This window comes from Sarcophilus harrisii, chromosome 1 (genome assembly GCF_902635505.1).
Source record: "Sarcophilus harrisii chromosome 1, mSarHar1.11, whole genome shotgun sequence".
Lineage (NCBI taxonomy): Eukaryota > Metazoa > Chordata > Mammalia > Dasyuromorphia > Dasyuridae > Sarcophilus > Sarcophilus harrisii.
Window position 1 is genome coordinate 287,362,356 of NC_045426.1, and position 13,462 is coordinate 287,375,817.

A 13,462-nucleotide genomic window follows, 5' to 3' on the forward strand; every position below is an offset into this window, starting at 1 on the left:
AATATAAGAGTTTAATTTAATGTCATGTATCCCTTTGGCAGTATGAGTGAAGCCACTGAAGCCCTCCTCAAAATAATGTTTAAAATGCATAAATATATGAAATAAATTATATTGAAACAAAGTTTAAAAATATATTTTTTAAAACCCACTTCATGGGCCTCAGATTAACAGCCCTAGGGTTGAAGATCTGTGAAAGAGAACCTATGGAGTAAGACCTCTTTGGAGGCAGGGAAGTGAAGTCAAAACATAGATTGAGAGAGGTTAGTTTTGGAAAGGAGAAGAGAAATTAGGTGAAAATGTAGAGAAATTTTGAGATAAATAGGAGAGAAGTTGTAGGAGTTTGTCATGGAGCTTTAATCTCAGTAAATTAAGAAGCAGAATTAGCTGCTGAAATTGAGCGATTCTTACTAGGAAAACTAGGTGATGCAATGGAGAGAGTGCCAGGCCTGAAGTCAAAGAACTCATCTTTGTGAGTTCAAATCTGGCTTGGATACTTACTATGTGATCCTAAGCAACTACTTAATCCTGCTTCTCTTAGTTCCTCTCATCTGTAAAATGAGCTGGAGAATGAAATAGAAAACCACTCCAGTATCTTTGCCAAGAAAATCCCAGTTGGGTCCTGAAGAGTCAGACAAGATTAAGATAACTCAATAGTAATAATAGATACTATCTACTTGAGGGTGGTCCAGACTTTTAAAAAACCTTTGAACCTTCAGGACCTATCACAATACTTTTCACATTCTACATACTTAATGTTTTAAAAGATCGAATTAAGAGTACTGAGGTCTCAGATGAATTTGCAGTAACTAGGAGGTTTTCTCTAGGAAAGTTTGGATATGGGAGAAGGTGATGAGGGTAGTAGAAGGTCAAAGTTAGCAATTATTAACTAGAACATTCCTCAGCCACAACTCTAATCTAATGCTTCATTGTAAAGTGGAAGGAAATAACCCTAAGTAATTAAAGATTTTGCTAAAAGAAGCCAAAGATTGGCAAAATCTACCAAGCTGGAAAGATTTTGAATAAGGGCTGGGTGGTGTACAAAATGTTGCTGTATGAGAACTAGATTAGCAAGATTCAGAGAAGAAATTGCCAGGTTAATTATATAATTATGAATTTTGTTTGTTACTAAAATCTCTTAAGTTACAAAAGGATTGTTATCTGAGTCAATGGAAGTAACACTTATACTACTAAGTCCATAATGTCAGAAAGGTCTCCAAAGAACAATAAAAGATTCATAAAAATAAGAAGCCTGGAGCCTTAAAAGGCTGTCTAATTCATAAACATTACTCATAACATTGTTGCAAATATGTACAGCTTGCATCATTCTGCTAATTCTATTCTAGGTATGAGAAATTGGCCATGACTTTGGCATCAATATTCAGCCAGAAATATTTTTTGAAAACATGGATTGGATAGGAGCCAGTGGGAGATTAATATTCTCTCATCCAGCAACCATAAAAACAAACACATAAACAAAGAAACCCCAACACATTTTAAAGTTGAGAAATTAGGAATTGTTCTCTGGCTTCCTCAGTCTTCTTCTGTTGGAACCAGCTCAAGTGGTGTCTTGGTCAGCAAAACAGTACTAATATGAAGGATACTTGATTCATTCACAGGGTCTGAGTTTTCCAGTTATTATCTGTGTCACCTTGTGCAAGTCATTGAGCTTCTCTCTAGGCCTTGGTTTTCCTTTTAATAAAACAGATCTTGATCTTGTAACATTCTTCACTTAATGAACTGAGATCAGCTTCTTTGTTCAGTATTGTGCTAGGTGCTGACTAGGAATTTTTTAAAGTGAAAATATATGGTCTTGTTCAGTATTTTCTTGAGGTTAAAAAGTAAGTCTTACACTTAGAAAAGAACTAGTTTCTGTTCCTTCAATAAAAATAAAAATAAGCATGTTTTAAAACAACAATTCACATTTATCTAGCACCTTAAAATTTGCATATTACAGGCATTATTCTCCCATCTTACAAATGAGATTAAAAGATTTACTCATGATGAAGAAGTCAGTAAGCAGCAGAGACAGGATTTGAATCCATGTCTGTCTGACTCCAGGGTGTACGAAGTGTTCAGGAAGGACTAGTATCTGATATGAGGACTTGTTGAACCCTTTTTAGAACAGCTCATCTGCCTTTGGTATCTACTTGCTACCCAAATCTCACCTGTGGCTCCAAGAAACTGTAGCATGTACAGCAGCCACCCTGGTAAAACCATCTTGGCAGATGGGTTAAATCCAGTTTTAGGGCAACCACAGGCCTCAAATCTATGGGTGAGTTAGGGGAATGTTGCCTAATCCAAGCATGTGAAGATTTTTTCTTGTGGGATAGGCAGATGAAAACAATTTGTTTCAATGGCCATGAAGATAGTTGAAGCAGATGAGATGGAGCACTTAGAGCTTAGCTTGGTCAGGTATCAAAGATGCCAAGGTCATCCAGTGCATACCAAGACATTTGACAGTTTTCTTGACTTCTGTTTTGCTCCTGGACTTCAATGACTCAGGAAGAGAGACTGAGGCTGATGACTTTTGTACAACTCTTCTTCACTGAAATCCATTTCACAAGCATCATCACAACAACCTGACACCAAGTTCAGAGTATATCAGAAGTAAAATCTCATGTTCTTTTTTAAAATAGTATTTTATTTTTTCCAATTAAATGTAAAGACAATTTTCAACATTCATTTTTGGAAAGATTTTGAGCTCCAAATTTTTCTCCTTCTCTTCTTTCCCTCCCTCCTTCCCTAAATGGCAAACAATCTGAAATAGATTATTTCATTCTTTTTGAAGGAGAATATCAAACATTTGTAGTTACATCCAAATTGACTGAAATATGAGGGTTGATTAAATAAGCCAGCTAAACAAACTGGACTAAACTGTAAAACTCAATATAACCCTTTTCAAGGGTACCTGCAAAATTAGTTTTATTCTCAGATTCTTTTTTTTTTTTTTTAATAGCCTTTTATTTACAGGTTATATGTATGGATAACTTTACAGCATTGACAATTGCCAAACCTCTTGTTCCAATTTTTCCCCTCTTACTCCCCACCCCCTCCCCCAGATGGCAAGATGACCAGTAGATGTTAAATATATTAAAATATAAATTATATTCTCAGATTCTTAAGCTTGGTGATCTTCATACTCTGCTTCTATCTCTTAGCCTGAATGGGAATAGATTATATAATCAGTTCTTCTTGATAGGTGTAAAACTATTTTCCACAGAAATGGATATAAAAAAACAAACTCCAATAAAAAAATTACTCAAACATGTGAATTATTAATCTGAAATACCATGGTTTTGCTAAAGGGAATTTGAACATCAGAAAACTAAGTTATTTGAGCAATTTTCTCCTGAGTATGAATTCTTTTGAGTATAAGTATTGGACAAATGGATCATTTTCTTTGCTGGTTAGGGATGGTAAGCTATTGCTTCTAAAATTGAAGTGTGTGTGTGTGTGTGTGTGTGTGTGTGCTCATGCACATATTTTTTTTTAATTTTAGGTCCTGCACCAGATGTAGTTTCAGATAAGATCTACCAGATCAGCAGAACAATTGAGGAGTATGCCATCTGTCCAGATCTCCGAATTGATTTATCTCGACTAGGAAGACAAGAATTTGATTTGGAGAACAAATTCAAACCTTTCAGAGGTAATAGTAACCTTAAATTCAAATGATATGGCACAGCAACTCTATGGATTGTGGGAATTGGGACTGTCTCAGAATCTTTACTGTGTTGGAAACTAAATTAGAGATTTGAACTAAACCTCTGAATAACAGCTATTGATATATGACATCTGTGTGTTGTTAAGAGAAAGGAAAGAAGTAAACAAGCATTTATTAAAAGCCTACTTTGGGCCAAGTACCCTACTAAGAATTTTAAAAATATAATCTCATTTGATCCTTACATAACCCTGGAAATAAATGCTGTTATGCTCCTTTAGCAGTTGAGGGAACTGAGGCAGACAGAGGATTAGTGACTTGTGTAGGGTCACACAGCTAGTAAGTAAGTAAGCTATTAAATAAGTAAGTACATTGAACTCTTTCTGGATTTAACCATGGTGCTGCCTGGAAGCTTGATAAGGAAGTTTAGTAGATTCTTTCAAAATCTATTTTCATATCCCATGTGAGATTTCAAATCAAGTGAAGTACCATATGTAAAGTGCTTTGCAAATCTTAAAAAACTATGTAAATGATAACTATTATCATAATTATTCTTTTTTGGACAACACTTTGAAAAGCCATATTGACTTTGCTTTTATGAAACTTTAGAAAATCTCATTAAATGATCTGCTCAAACATTCTCCCTCCTGCCCTCTCCCTCCCCTTTTTTTTTTTTACTTCCCTTGTTCTCTCTCCTTTCTGTTCCTCTTTATCTCTCTCTTTCTCTTTTCCCCTTCTACCCCCCCCTCCTCTGTGTCAGTCTCTCCCTCAACAGTAAATGGGAATATGTTATACAACCTTCAGATAATTCAGGAAAGATTTAGTGTAGGAACAAAGGTGCCAAATGCAATATTTTATCATGGGACTGAATTGATAAGTTGCCAAACATTTGCCAGTGTGCATTGGTAGAGAGAATTTTCTTACTAGGAGTTGCCTTCACCTAGAGAAATATTAAGCATGAATAGTCCTTCATTTTGAAAAATAATTTTATAAAATTTAGAATGAAATTGCTGATAATAATTCTGCTTCTACTTATTATCCAGTAACTCTGGTTGAATCATTTAATCTCTATGTGCCTCAGACAATTTCTTTGAAGATGGCTTGTGAGGGGTTTTTTCACTTGTGAAAGAAGAATCATGGATCTTTTCTATATAAAGTGTCTCAAAAGTTTTAGTGCAGTTTTATGCTTCAGTGACAGTTCACTGAAGTCGCAATCAGTCACTCCATTGATAAGAGTTGTATTCCTTGACATTTCTGTGGTCATTTTTTAAATTGTTCTCTCCCTTCTCTCTGCATAGTTCATACAAGTCCAGCTAAGTTTCCCAGAATTCTTCATATTCATATTCATCATTTATGGCCCACAAATATTTCATTACTCTTTTACACTACATTGTGTAGAGCCATTTCCTCAATTAGACAGTCCCTTAGTGGAAACAATTTTCTTAACTGCTTTATGTCCTTCTAAATTATGAGTTAGTCATTGAGCATTTATTAAATGTCTACTATGTGCCACATACTTTGTTAGGCATTGGGGATACATAGTTGAATGTAAAGATATCCTTGTATTTATATATGTTATGATTTATCAAGGGGGGCATGAAAAACACACATACAGGAATTTCCAAATAAAAAGTAAACATAAAGTATTTTTTTGTGTGAGGATGCAATCAGGAAAGGCCTCTTGAAGAAGCTTGTACTTTCTCAGGAAAGAAGGAAACTTACTCTATGCCAGGCATTGATCCAACCTTGCCTAAGGATATCATTTATGATAGCATAGGTAGAAGGCTGAGCCCATGAATCCAAATGTAGCCTTAGACATTAAGTTATTTGACCTTAGGAAAGATATTTTACTTGTGTCCACCTCAGTTTCCTTGGCTGTAAAATAAGGATAATAATAATATTTAACAAAGTTATTATAAGGTCCAAATGAACAATATTTGTAAATAGTTTGGATCTTCATTCTTGAAGAGAACCAGTGACTTCAGGAAGATGATGTCTTGAATTGGATTTAAGTGAGGCAAAGCTGAGCAAAATCATCAGCCTCCTGTTTTCCTCCAGAGTCAGGAGTAAATCAAAGATCAGGACAACTGGTGATGGCCCTTGATGCAGTGGGGCCTTTTTAAGTGGAATGAGAATATGGAGCTTTGAAGGTTTAATGCTCAGTCAATTACTACCAAACTGCTTTCTATAAGGTTGTGTCTTTTCAGAATTTATAGTCAGTTCTGTTGTAATTCAACATATATGTTCCCAAAAAACACTTTTTTTTCTTTCTTTCTTTCTTTTTTTTTTTTTTTTTTTTTTTTTTTTTTTTTTTTTTTTGCTAGGCAAAAGCATGCACTAAAACCCATAATGCTTAAAGAGAAAATGAGGTTGGGATACAGCACTCAAAACCTTCATCAATGACACATTAAAAAGAAAAGATACCTAAGTAATAAAAATGGTTAAACAGTTTTATACATAGTAAATTATTAACATATATATTACTATAAATAGTGGCAAGATTTGAGTGCTGCTCAAGATCTGTGCCCATTTCCTACAGGATCCAGGCTGGCAAGTTGGCCAGCATTTCCACAGAGAAAAGTGAGGACCACCCCTTCTCCTCTACTTATAGGTTTTACTACACCAGAAAATATACTTTAAATATTTGCTTGTAGAAGTGAACATCAGACTGAATGAATATTTTAGTAGATGAAAAAATATTTGTATAGTGTGTAGATACATTCATTTAAACTAAAAAATATCTGGTATCAAAGAGACCTTCAAGATTATCTAGTCTAAAAAAGAAATTAAAATAGAGAAACAACTGATTCAAGATCACAGAATAAGAGACAGAAACACTTAAACTGTGGATAATCCCCCTCTCACCTTGGTGAAAATAATTTTATGTTAAGAATAATTGAGTTCCTACTGGTAATTTTAAAGGCCGTTTTATTTATTTATGATCATTTATATTGATGCTCTCAATTTTTAAAAACACAGTCATTTCTGGAAATATTCCTCCACAACCTTCCCCCCTTTAAGTTACATTATAACAAGGAAAACCAGTTTAGTAAAAACCAATTAATAAAATGACAGTGTTTGTAACATTTTTCTGCCCTTATACATTTTACTATCTACTTTTTTTGAGGAAATTGAGGTGAAGTGACTTGCCCAGAGTCACATGCTACCAAATATTAGATGTCTGAGGTCAAATTTGAATTCAGGTCATCAAGCTGCCCCTATCTATTGTTCTGATACTGAGATGGTTATTATAATTACTTAGTGCCTGACTGAATGACCATGCTATAAAATAATGATTGTGTTCTAATTTGTAAAGTGCATCTGGAAATAATAATAAATAGTATGTACATAGTATCTACTATATACCTGGTTCTATGCAGGACACTTTAAATATATTATCTCATTTGATCTTTGAAATAACTCTGGGAGATAGTTGTTGTTATTGGCCCTATTTTATAGTTAAAGGAACTAAGGCACCAGAAGTTAATTTGATCAACTAAAGTACCTGTAGATTTAGCATCATCTATAATGTGGAAAAATATCTCCTAGCTTTTTAGTCAAATCAAGTCCAGTCTAGTTGACAAATATTTGTTAAATATCTAGTATGTGCTAGGCACCATACTAAGTACTGGGGATACCAAGAAAAGCTGAAAGTAGTACCTACTTTCAGTAGATTCACAATCTGATGAGGAGGTGACTCACTACATTGATTTCCTTTTGTTTCCTACCTTTAGTGGAGATAGTGGATCCAGTGGACATCTATCTCAATCTCCTTCAGACCATCTTTGACTTTAGCACCATTAAGAGTTTGCTCACTGGACCTAATCAACTTAAGATCCGGGTGGATGCTATGCATGGAGGTGAGCTCAGTGGTTTGGAAAGACAAGTTAAGATAGGCCCCTCAGGCCCTTAACCAGTTCTTTTTGTTTTCTTCTAATAATGAAGAATAATAGACTCATTGTCATTCTGATCATGTCATTCTCCAATATGAAAAATGCGCTAGAAAACCTTAGCATTTTAGTTTCATTTCTTTTAATGATGGTGAAAATAGTGTAAAAAAGTGAAGTTATTATATGTGGATATGATGAAACAGCAATCTTTGGTTCTTTTATTTTTGAGCATCAATAAAGTGTTCCAAAAGTCTTAGGAGTGTGTTAAAGTTTAATAGGTTATATGTCAGGGTAATGTTCAGCTTTGCTCTGAGTCTTTGAGAACCTCTTGTATTTGGAGTCCAACCCTAGATCATGAATCTCATCTGCTCTATCCCCTTTCAGTGGCAATTTGAAGGATTGTATGTCTGAGCTAAAGTTTATGAAGCTCACTTTGGAAATTACCATCACAAATGTTTGTGGCAGCCCTTTACATAGTGGCAAGAAATTGGAAATTGAGGGGATGCCCATCATTTGGAGAATGACTGAATAAGTTATTGTGTATGAATATCATGAAATATTATTGTTCTATAAGAAATGATCAGGAGGATGATTTTAGAGAGGCCTAGAGAGAGTTACATGAAATGATACTAAGTGAAACGGGCAGAACCAGGAGATCATTGTACACAGAAACATCAATATTATATGACGATCAATTCTGATGAATGTGACTTTTTCTAACAAGATGATTGATGGTACTTCCAATGATCTTGTGATGAAGAGAGCCATCTATAACTAAAGAGAGGCCTGTGGGAACTGAATGTAGATCACAACATAACATTCTCACTCTTTATGTTGTTATTCTCTTGCATTTTGTTTTCTTACTCATTTACTTTCTTTTTTTGATCCGATTTTTCTTGTGCAGCAAGAGAATTGTATAAATATGTTTATACATAAAAAAGGAAATTAGCATCATGTGGGATTTGTGCTTTACAGAGAAAAAAGGTTAAGCCAAAACATGCTTTCTTCAATATTTATTTTGAACAGTAACCTTCATTTTGATAAGGGTAAAACGATATTTCAAGGCTGTTTTAATTTGCGTTTTTTTAATCCATGCTTATATGGAACATTTTTCATATGATGATAAATTATCTTGATTTTATAGTGAACCTAGCATAATACTGCATAACACTGTACAAGAACTGAAAACATTTTTTTCTTTTAAAATTATTTTTATTGATGTTGAGTTACAGTTTAGAAAGCAAAAAACATATTGATGCAAAATTCAGATATATTGCAAAGTATAATACATTTGCAGAGATGTTGTAAACAAACTGATCAAGCATCAAGTAACCCACTTATTCCTGATAATTTTTTCAAACATATAAATCTCAGAACTCTACTCATTTTACTCTTTTGCTTTATCTTTGAACATTTATTGTGTACCTATTATGTGCCAGGAATTTTCAGCTCATTGGATAAAAATACAAAAGCATGAAATAATCCTTATTCTAAAGAAACTAAAAATCTAATCAGGGAAGTTAATAAATAAATATAAAGATATGCAGAATAAACACAAATAAATATATGGTACTTGAATACAAGGTAGTACTAAGGGAAGGCATTAGCATTTGTGGGGTGGTGGAATCAGGAGACGCTTCATACTTCTGGGCTCTTAAAGGCTGGGGTACTAGAGGACAGTCTCTGATAGTTCTTCATGTGGGCCTACAAAGATATTTTTTGGGAAAAGGGTCATGGAACTTTCATGTCTTGTTTCATGTTATATTTTGAATTATGACCAATGGATTTTTTTCTTCTTCGGGGGTATTAAGTGGGTTGCTATGTATTTCTGAGCTGGAACAAAGAGATCTCCACTCTTCTGCAAAAATTTGGAGTTTGGATGACACATTGTCTTTTCTCCCACAGTTATGGGACCCTATGTAAGGAAGATCCTGTGTGATGAGCTAGGAGCCCCAGCAAATTCTGCAATAAACTGTGTTCCTCTGGAGGATTTTGGAGGACAGCCTCCTGACCCAAACCTAACATATGCAACCACACTTCTGGAGGCAATGAAAGGAGGAGAATATGGTTTTGGAGCTGCATTTGATGCTGATGGGGTTAGTATAAAGGACTGGTTCTCTTCCCTCCTAATCATTTTCTAAAATACTTAATTGTTTGTGGTATAGTGGAAATAGTGATGTATTAAGAATTAGACATCCTGGATTCAAAGTCTGCTCTTACAACCTGTGTGGTCACTTTTTACTTTTCTGGAATTCAGTTTCTTTATCTATAAAATGAAGGAGTTGGACGAGAGCAGGTGATATCAAACTCAAGGATATGGTGCTAGTAATTCATACATAGGGATCCCTATAGGTTGCATATTGACTTAGTTTTCAAATGTAATATTATTTATGTCATTATGTTTTTGTTTATTTTGTTAAATTATTTCCCAATGGCTTTTAAATTTCCCAAAGGGTTTTTAAATGACTTTAGTATTATCTATATGTTATTATATTTTTATTTATTTTGCTAAATATTTCTCAGTGGCTTTTAAATCTAGTTTGAGTTATACTTGGGAGTCTTGTGGATCACAGGTGACCCATGGGACTCTGTTTTGGATATCTTTAGAATATATGACCTCTTTATGATCTTGACTTTCTTCTAGCTTTAAATCTGTTTCCATAATGCCAACTATAACCAGGGAGTTAATGAGTGTGATGAGTTTCAGAACACATAGAAAATGCATAAGTGGACACCTATGATTGAATTGATTGTTTTTTCAATCTACTTTTTGTTAAATTTTGCTTAGTATAGATATTTCTTAGATTTCTTTCAATATCTATTCACTGGTTCCATTCTGTGTACAAATTACCTACTTTGTATAAAGGACCATGTTAGGGTCAATGGCAAGGCATTTTAGAAATCCTTCTCCACTTGGACCTTGGGACCATGACATCCTTGTCAATAGTGGTAAGCATTTCTATGGGATAGTCACATTAATGAAGCCAAAGGATTCCCAGGTCTTGCTTTTGACTTTGTAATGAACCTTTTGGACTTTCAGACTTTTCCATCCACTCTGGAGTGGAACTTTCCTACATGTATTATCTTTCCCAGTTAGACTGTAAGCCTCTTAAGGGCAGAGACTGTCTTCTTCTCTTTGTATCTGGAGCATTTATCCAAAGTGCTTGATCAATGCTTGATAAATGCTTTTCATTCATTCCTTGGTACAAATAGAGAATCTCAGAATAGCTCGAAATCTTAATTAACATTAAAAAAACAGTAACTCTATGCTTTTCAAATAAGGAAAATGAAGCTTAGAGAAATTAGGTGACTTGCTAAAGGTTTCTTGTTTGGTTACTGACTAAACGGGACAAGCATTTAGATTTAATTGCTTATTGATTACTTGGCAGATTGACCTCCACCCTCCCAGTCTAAGATTTTTGTTATTTGATCATTATGTTTTCAATCTGTTTTGGTACCTTAAAGGAGTGCCTATGCAGCTATGAGAAAGAATGCTAATAAAAGTCTGAGGCAACTTCAAACATTTAATCATGGCACTTTATAGGCATGCAGGACACATTGATCATGTTTGTCAGTATATGCAATATTCTATATTCATTATCTCCCATTTCTATAATAAAGAGGAGGTACATTTTTCAACTCTGAGATCAACCTTGGTCATTATATTTATGCATTGTTCAGATTTTATTGTTGTTTTTGCCTTTTGTTGTCATTAAGTTGTTTCAGTCATGTTCAACTCTTTGTGATCCCTTTTGAGTAGGCTTTGTTTGTTTCTTTGTTTTTGGTAAAAATATTGGAATGGTTTTCTATTTCCTTCTTCAGTTCATTTTACAGATGAGAAAACTGAGGCAAATAGGGTTAAGGAACTTGCCCAGGATCACACAGCTAACAAGTGTGTGAGGCTAGATTTGAACTCACAAAGATGAGCCTCCCTGACTTCAGGCTTAGCACTCCTTTCCCTGTACCATTTAGCTGCCCTCTTTCTGGTTACATTATTTTATATTGTTTTCTTCTTTCTGTTTACTTAATTAAGCATCAGCTCATTTATGTGTTTGCATGCCTTGCTGAATTCTGTCTAGTCACCATTTCTTATAATGCAGTAATATTTTGTTATAATCATGTGTCAAAATTTGTTTGGCTGTTCCCTTGCTTTTTTTGTTCTGATGTTATGAACATATTTCATCTTTGCAGCTTCTCTAATATGTGTCCCCTTCTCTCCTCTGCCACTGCTCTAATGCAAGCTGTCATTGTCTCATACCTGGAATATTATAGCAACTGCTGGTGGGTCTGTCTGTCTTGAATCTATCCCCACTCCAGTCCATTTTCCATTCAACCACTAAAGTGATTTTCCTAAAACACTGGTCTGACCATACTAACTTTTTATTAAAAAAAACTCTAATGGTCTCTATTGCCAGTTTTCTAGAAGCAAATATAAAATGCTCTGTTGGTCATTCAAAGAAAGCCCTTTATAATATAATCTTGTCCTACCTTTCTAGCCTTCTTATACTTTACTCTTGTGCATGTGCTCTTTGATCCAATGATACTGGCCAAAAGGCTCTTTCATGAACAAGTTGCTCCTACTTTCTTCTGGCATTTTCTCTGGCTGCCTCCCATGCCTGGAATGCTGTCACCTCTCCTCTCCAACCACTGATTACTCTGGCTTCCTTTAAGTTTCAATTAAAATCTCACATTTTACATAGGAAGTCTTCCCTAACCACACTTAATTCAATGCCTTCCCTCTGTTAATTATTTTCAATTTATATTGCATACACATAATAGGTTCTCCAATAGATTATAAATTCCCTGAGGACGGGAACTGTCTTTTGCCTCTTTTTGTACTCCAGGATTAGTAGAATGTCTGGCATGTTGTTGTTATTTAGTCATTCAGTTATGTCTAATTCTTCAAAGATCCCATGGACCATACTGTCCATGAAGTTTCTTGGCAAAGATACTGGAGGGGTTTGCCATTTCTTTCTCCAGTGGATTGCAGAGATTAGGTGACTTGTCCAGGGTCATATAGCAAGTAACTATCTGAGGCCAGATTTGAACTCAGGTATTCCGGACTCCAAGCCAAGCACTCTAATCACTGAACTATCTGGGTACCATCTAGATTTGGCACAATAGGCCCTTAATAAGTGTTTCTGAATTGGTTGACATTTTGGTATATTCAGACCTTTCTTCCCAAAGAGATTTTAGTTAGACAAATCTCAATACTTTAAGCAAGCCTGGGATTGAGAAGCAAACCTGAGATGCCACCATTAGGGCTGAAAAAATGCCCTACAAATACTTTTGGCACAGGAAAGGCAAGAAATCAGCTGGCTATAATAATTGGGATGGATTGCTATGATGTCTCTACTTGGTAATGTCTATATTTTACTTCCTACAGGACCGTTACATGATTCTAGGCCAAAATGGCTTTTTTGTGAGTCCTTCTGATTCACTGGCCATCATCGCTGCCAACCTCGCTTGCATTCCATATTTTCGTCAGATGGGAATTCGAGGATTTGGTAGGAGCATGCCAACCAGCACAGCCTTGGATAGGTAAGGAAGAAGTATTCATCATGAACAGCTTTCATTCTTTGAGACTTACAATCTTGAGGTTTCAATCATACCTTTGGAACTATTATTTCATTTTCTCTACTCATTGAACATGATTGTATGGACTTTATTGATACTATAGGACTGAGGTGACTTGTGTGAATTTTGCTTTCATTATCTGATGTAAAAGAATGGATTTAAGAGCTTGCATTTTTTCTGTTTGTGGCTATTAGGCCCATTGATTCCACTTGCTGCAGCTTTCAGTCAGTACTATGCTTGACAATTGGTGGAGAATGTGCTAGATTGACCCAAACTTTCGGATTCTAGGAAAACTAGGCTGGCAATCTGCAGAAGTACAAAGATGAATTTATGTTGT

At 35.0% G+C, this 13,462-nt stretch overlaps 1 protein-coding gene across 1 annotated transcript in view; it reads left to right on the plus strand.

Annotated features, from left to right (window-relative positions):
• The window catches only part of PGM5 (phosphoglucomutase 5), a 288,406-nt gene that overhangs the window by 20,865 nt on the left and 254,079 nt on the right, over positions 1–13,462 (plus strand). The window contains exons 3-6 of the mRNA XM_031943510.1: positions 3,500–3,646; positions 7,393–7,518; positions 9,454–9,644; positions 12,935–13,089. Of these exons, the coding sequence (XP_031799370.1) occupies positions 3,500–3,646; positions 7,393–7,518; positions 9,454–9,644; positions 12,935–13,089 (619 nt within the window). The remainder of the gene's footprint in view (positions 1–3,499; positions 3,647–7,392; positions 7,519–9,453; positions 9,645–12,934; positions 13,090–13,462) is intronic.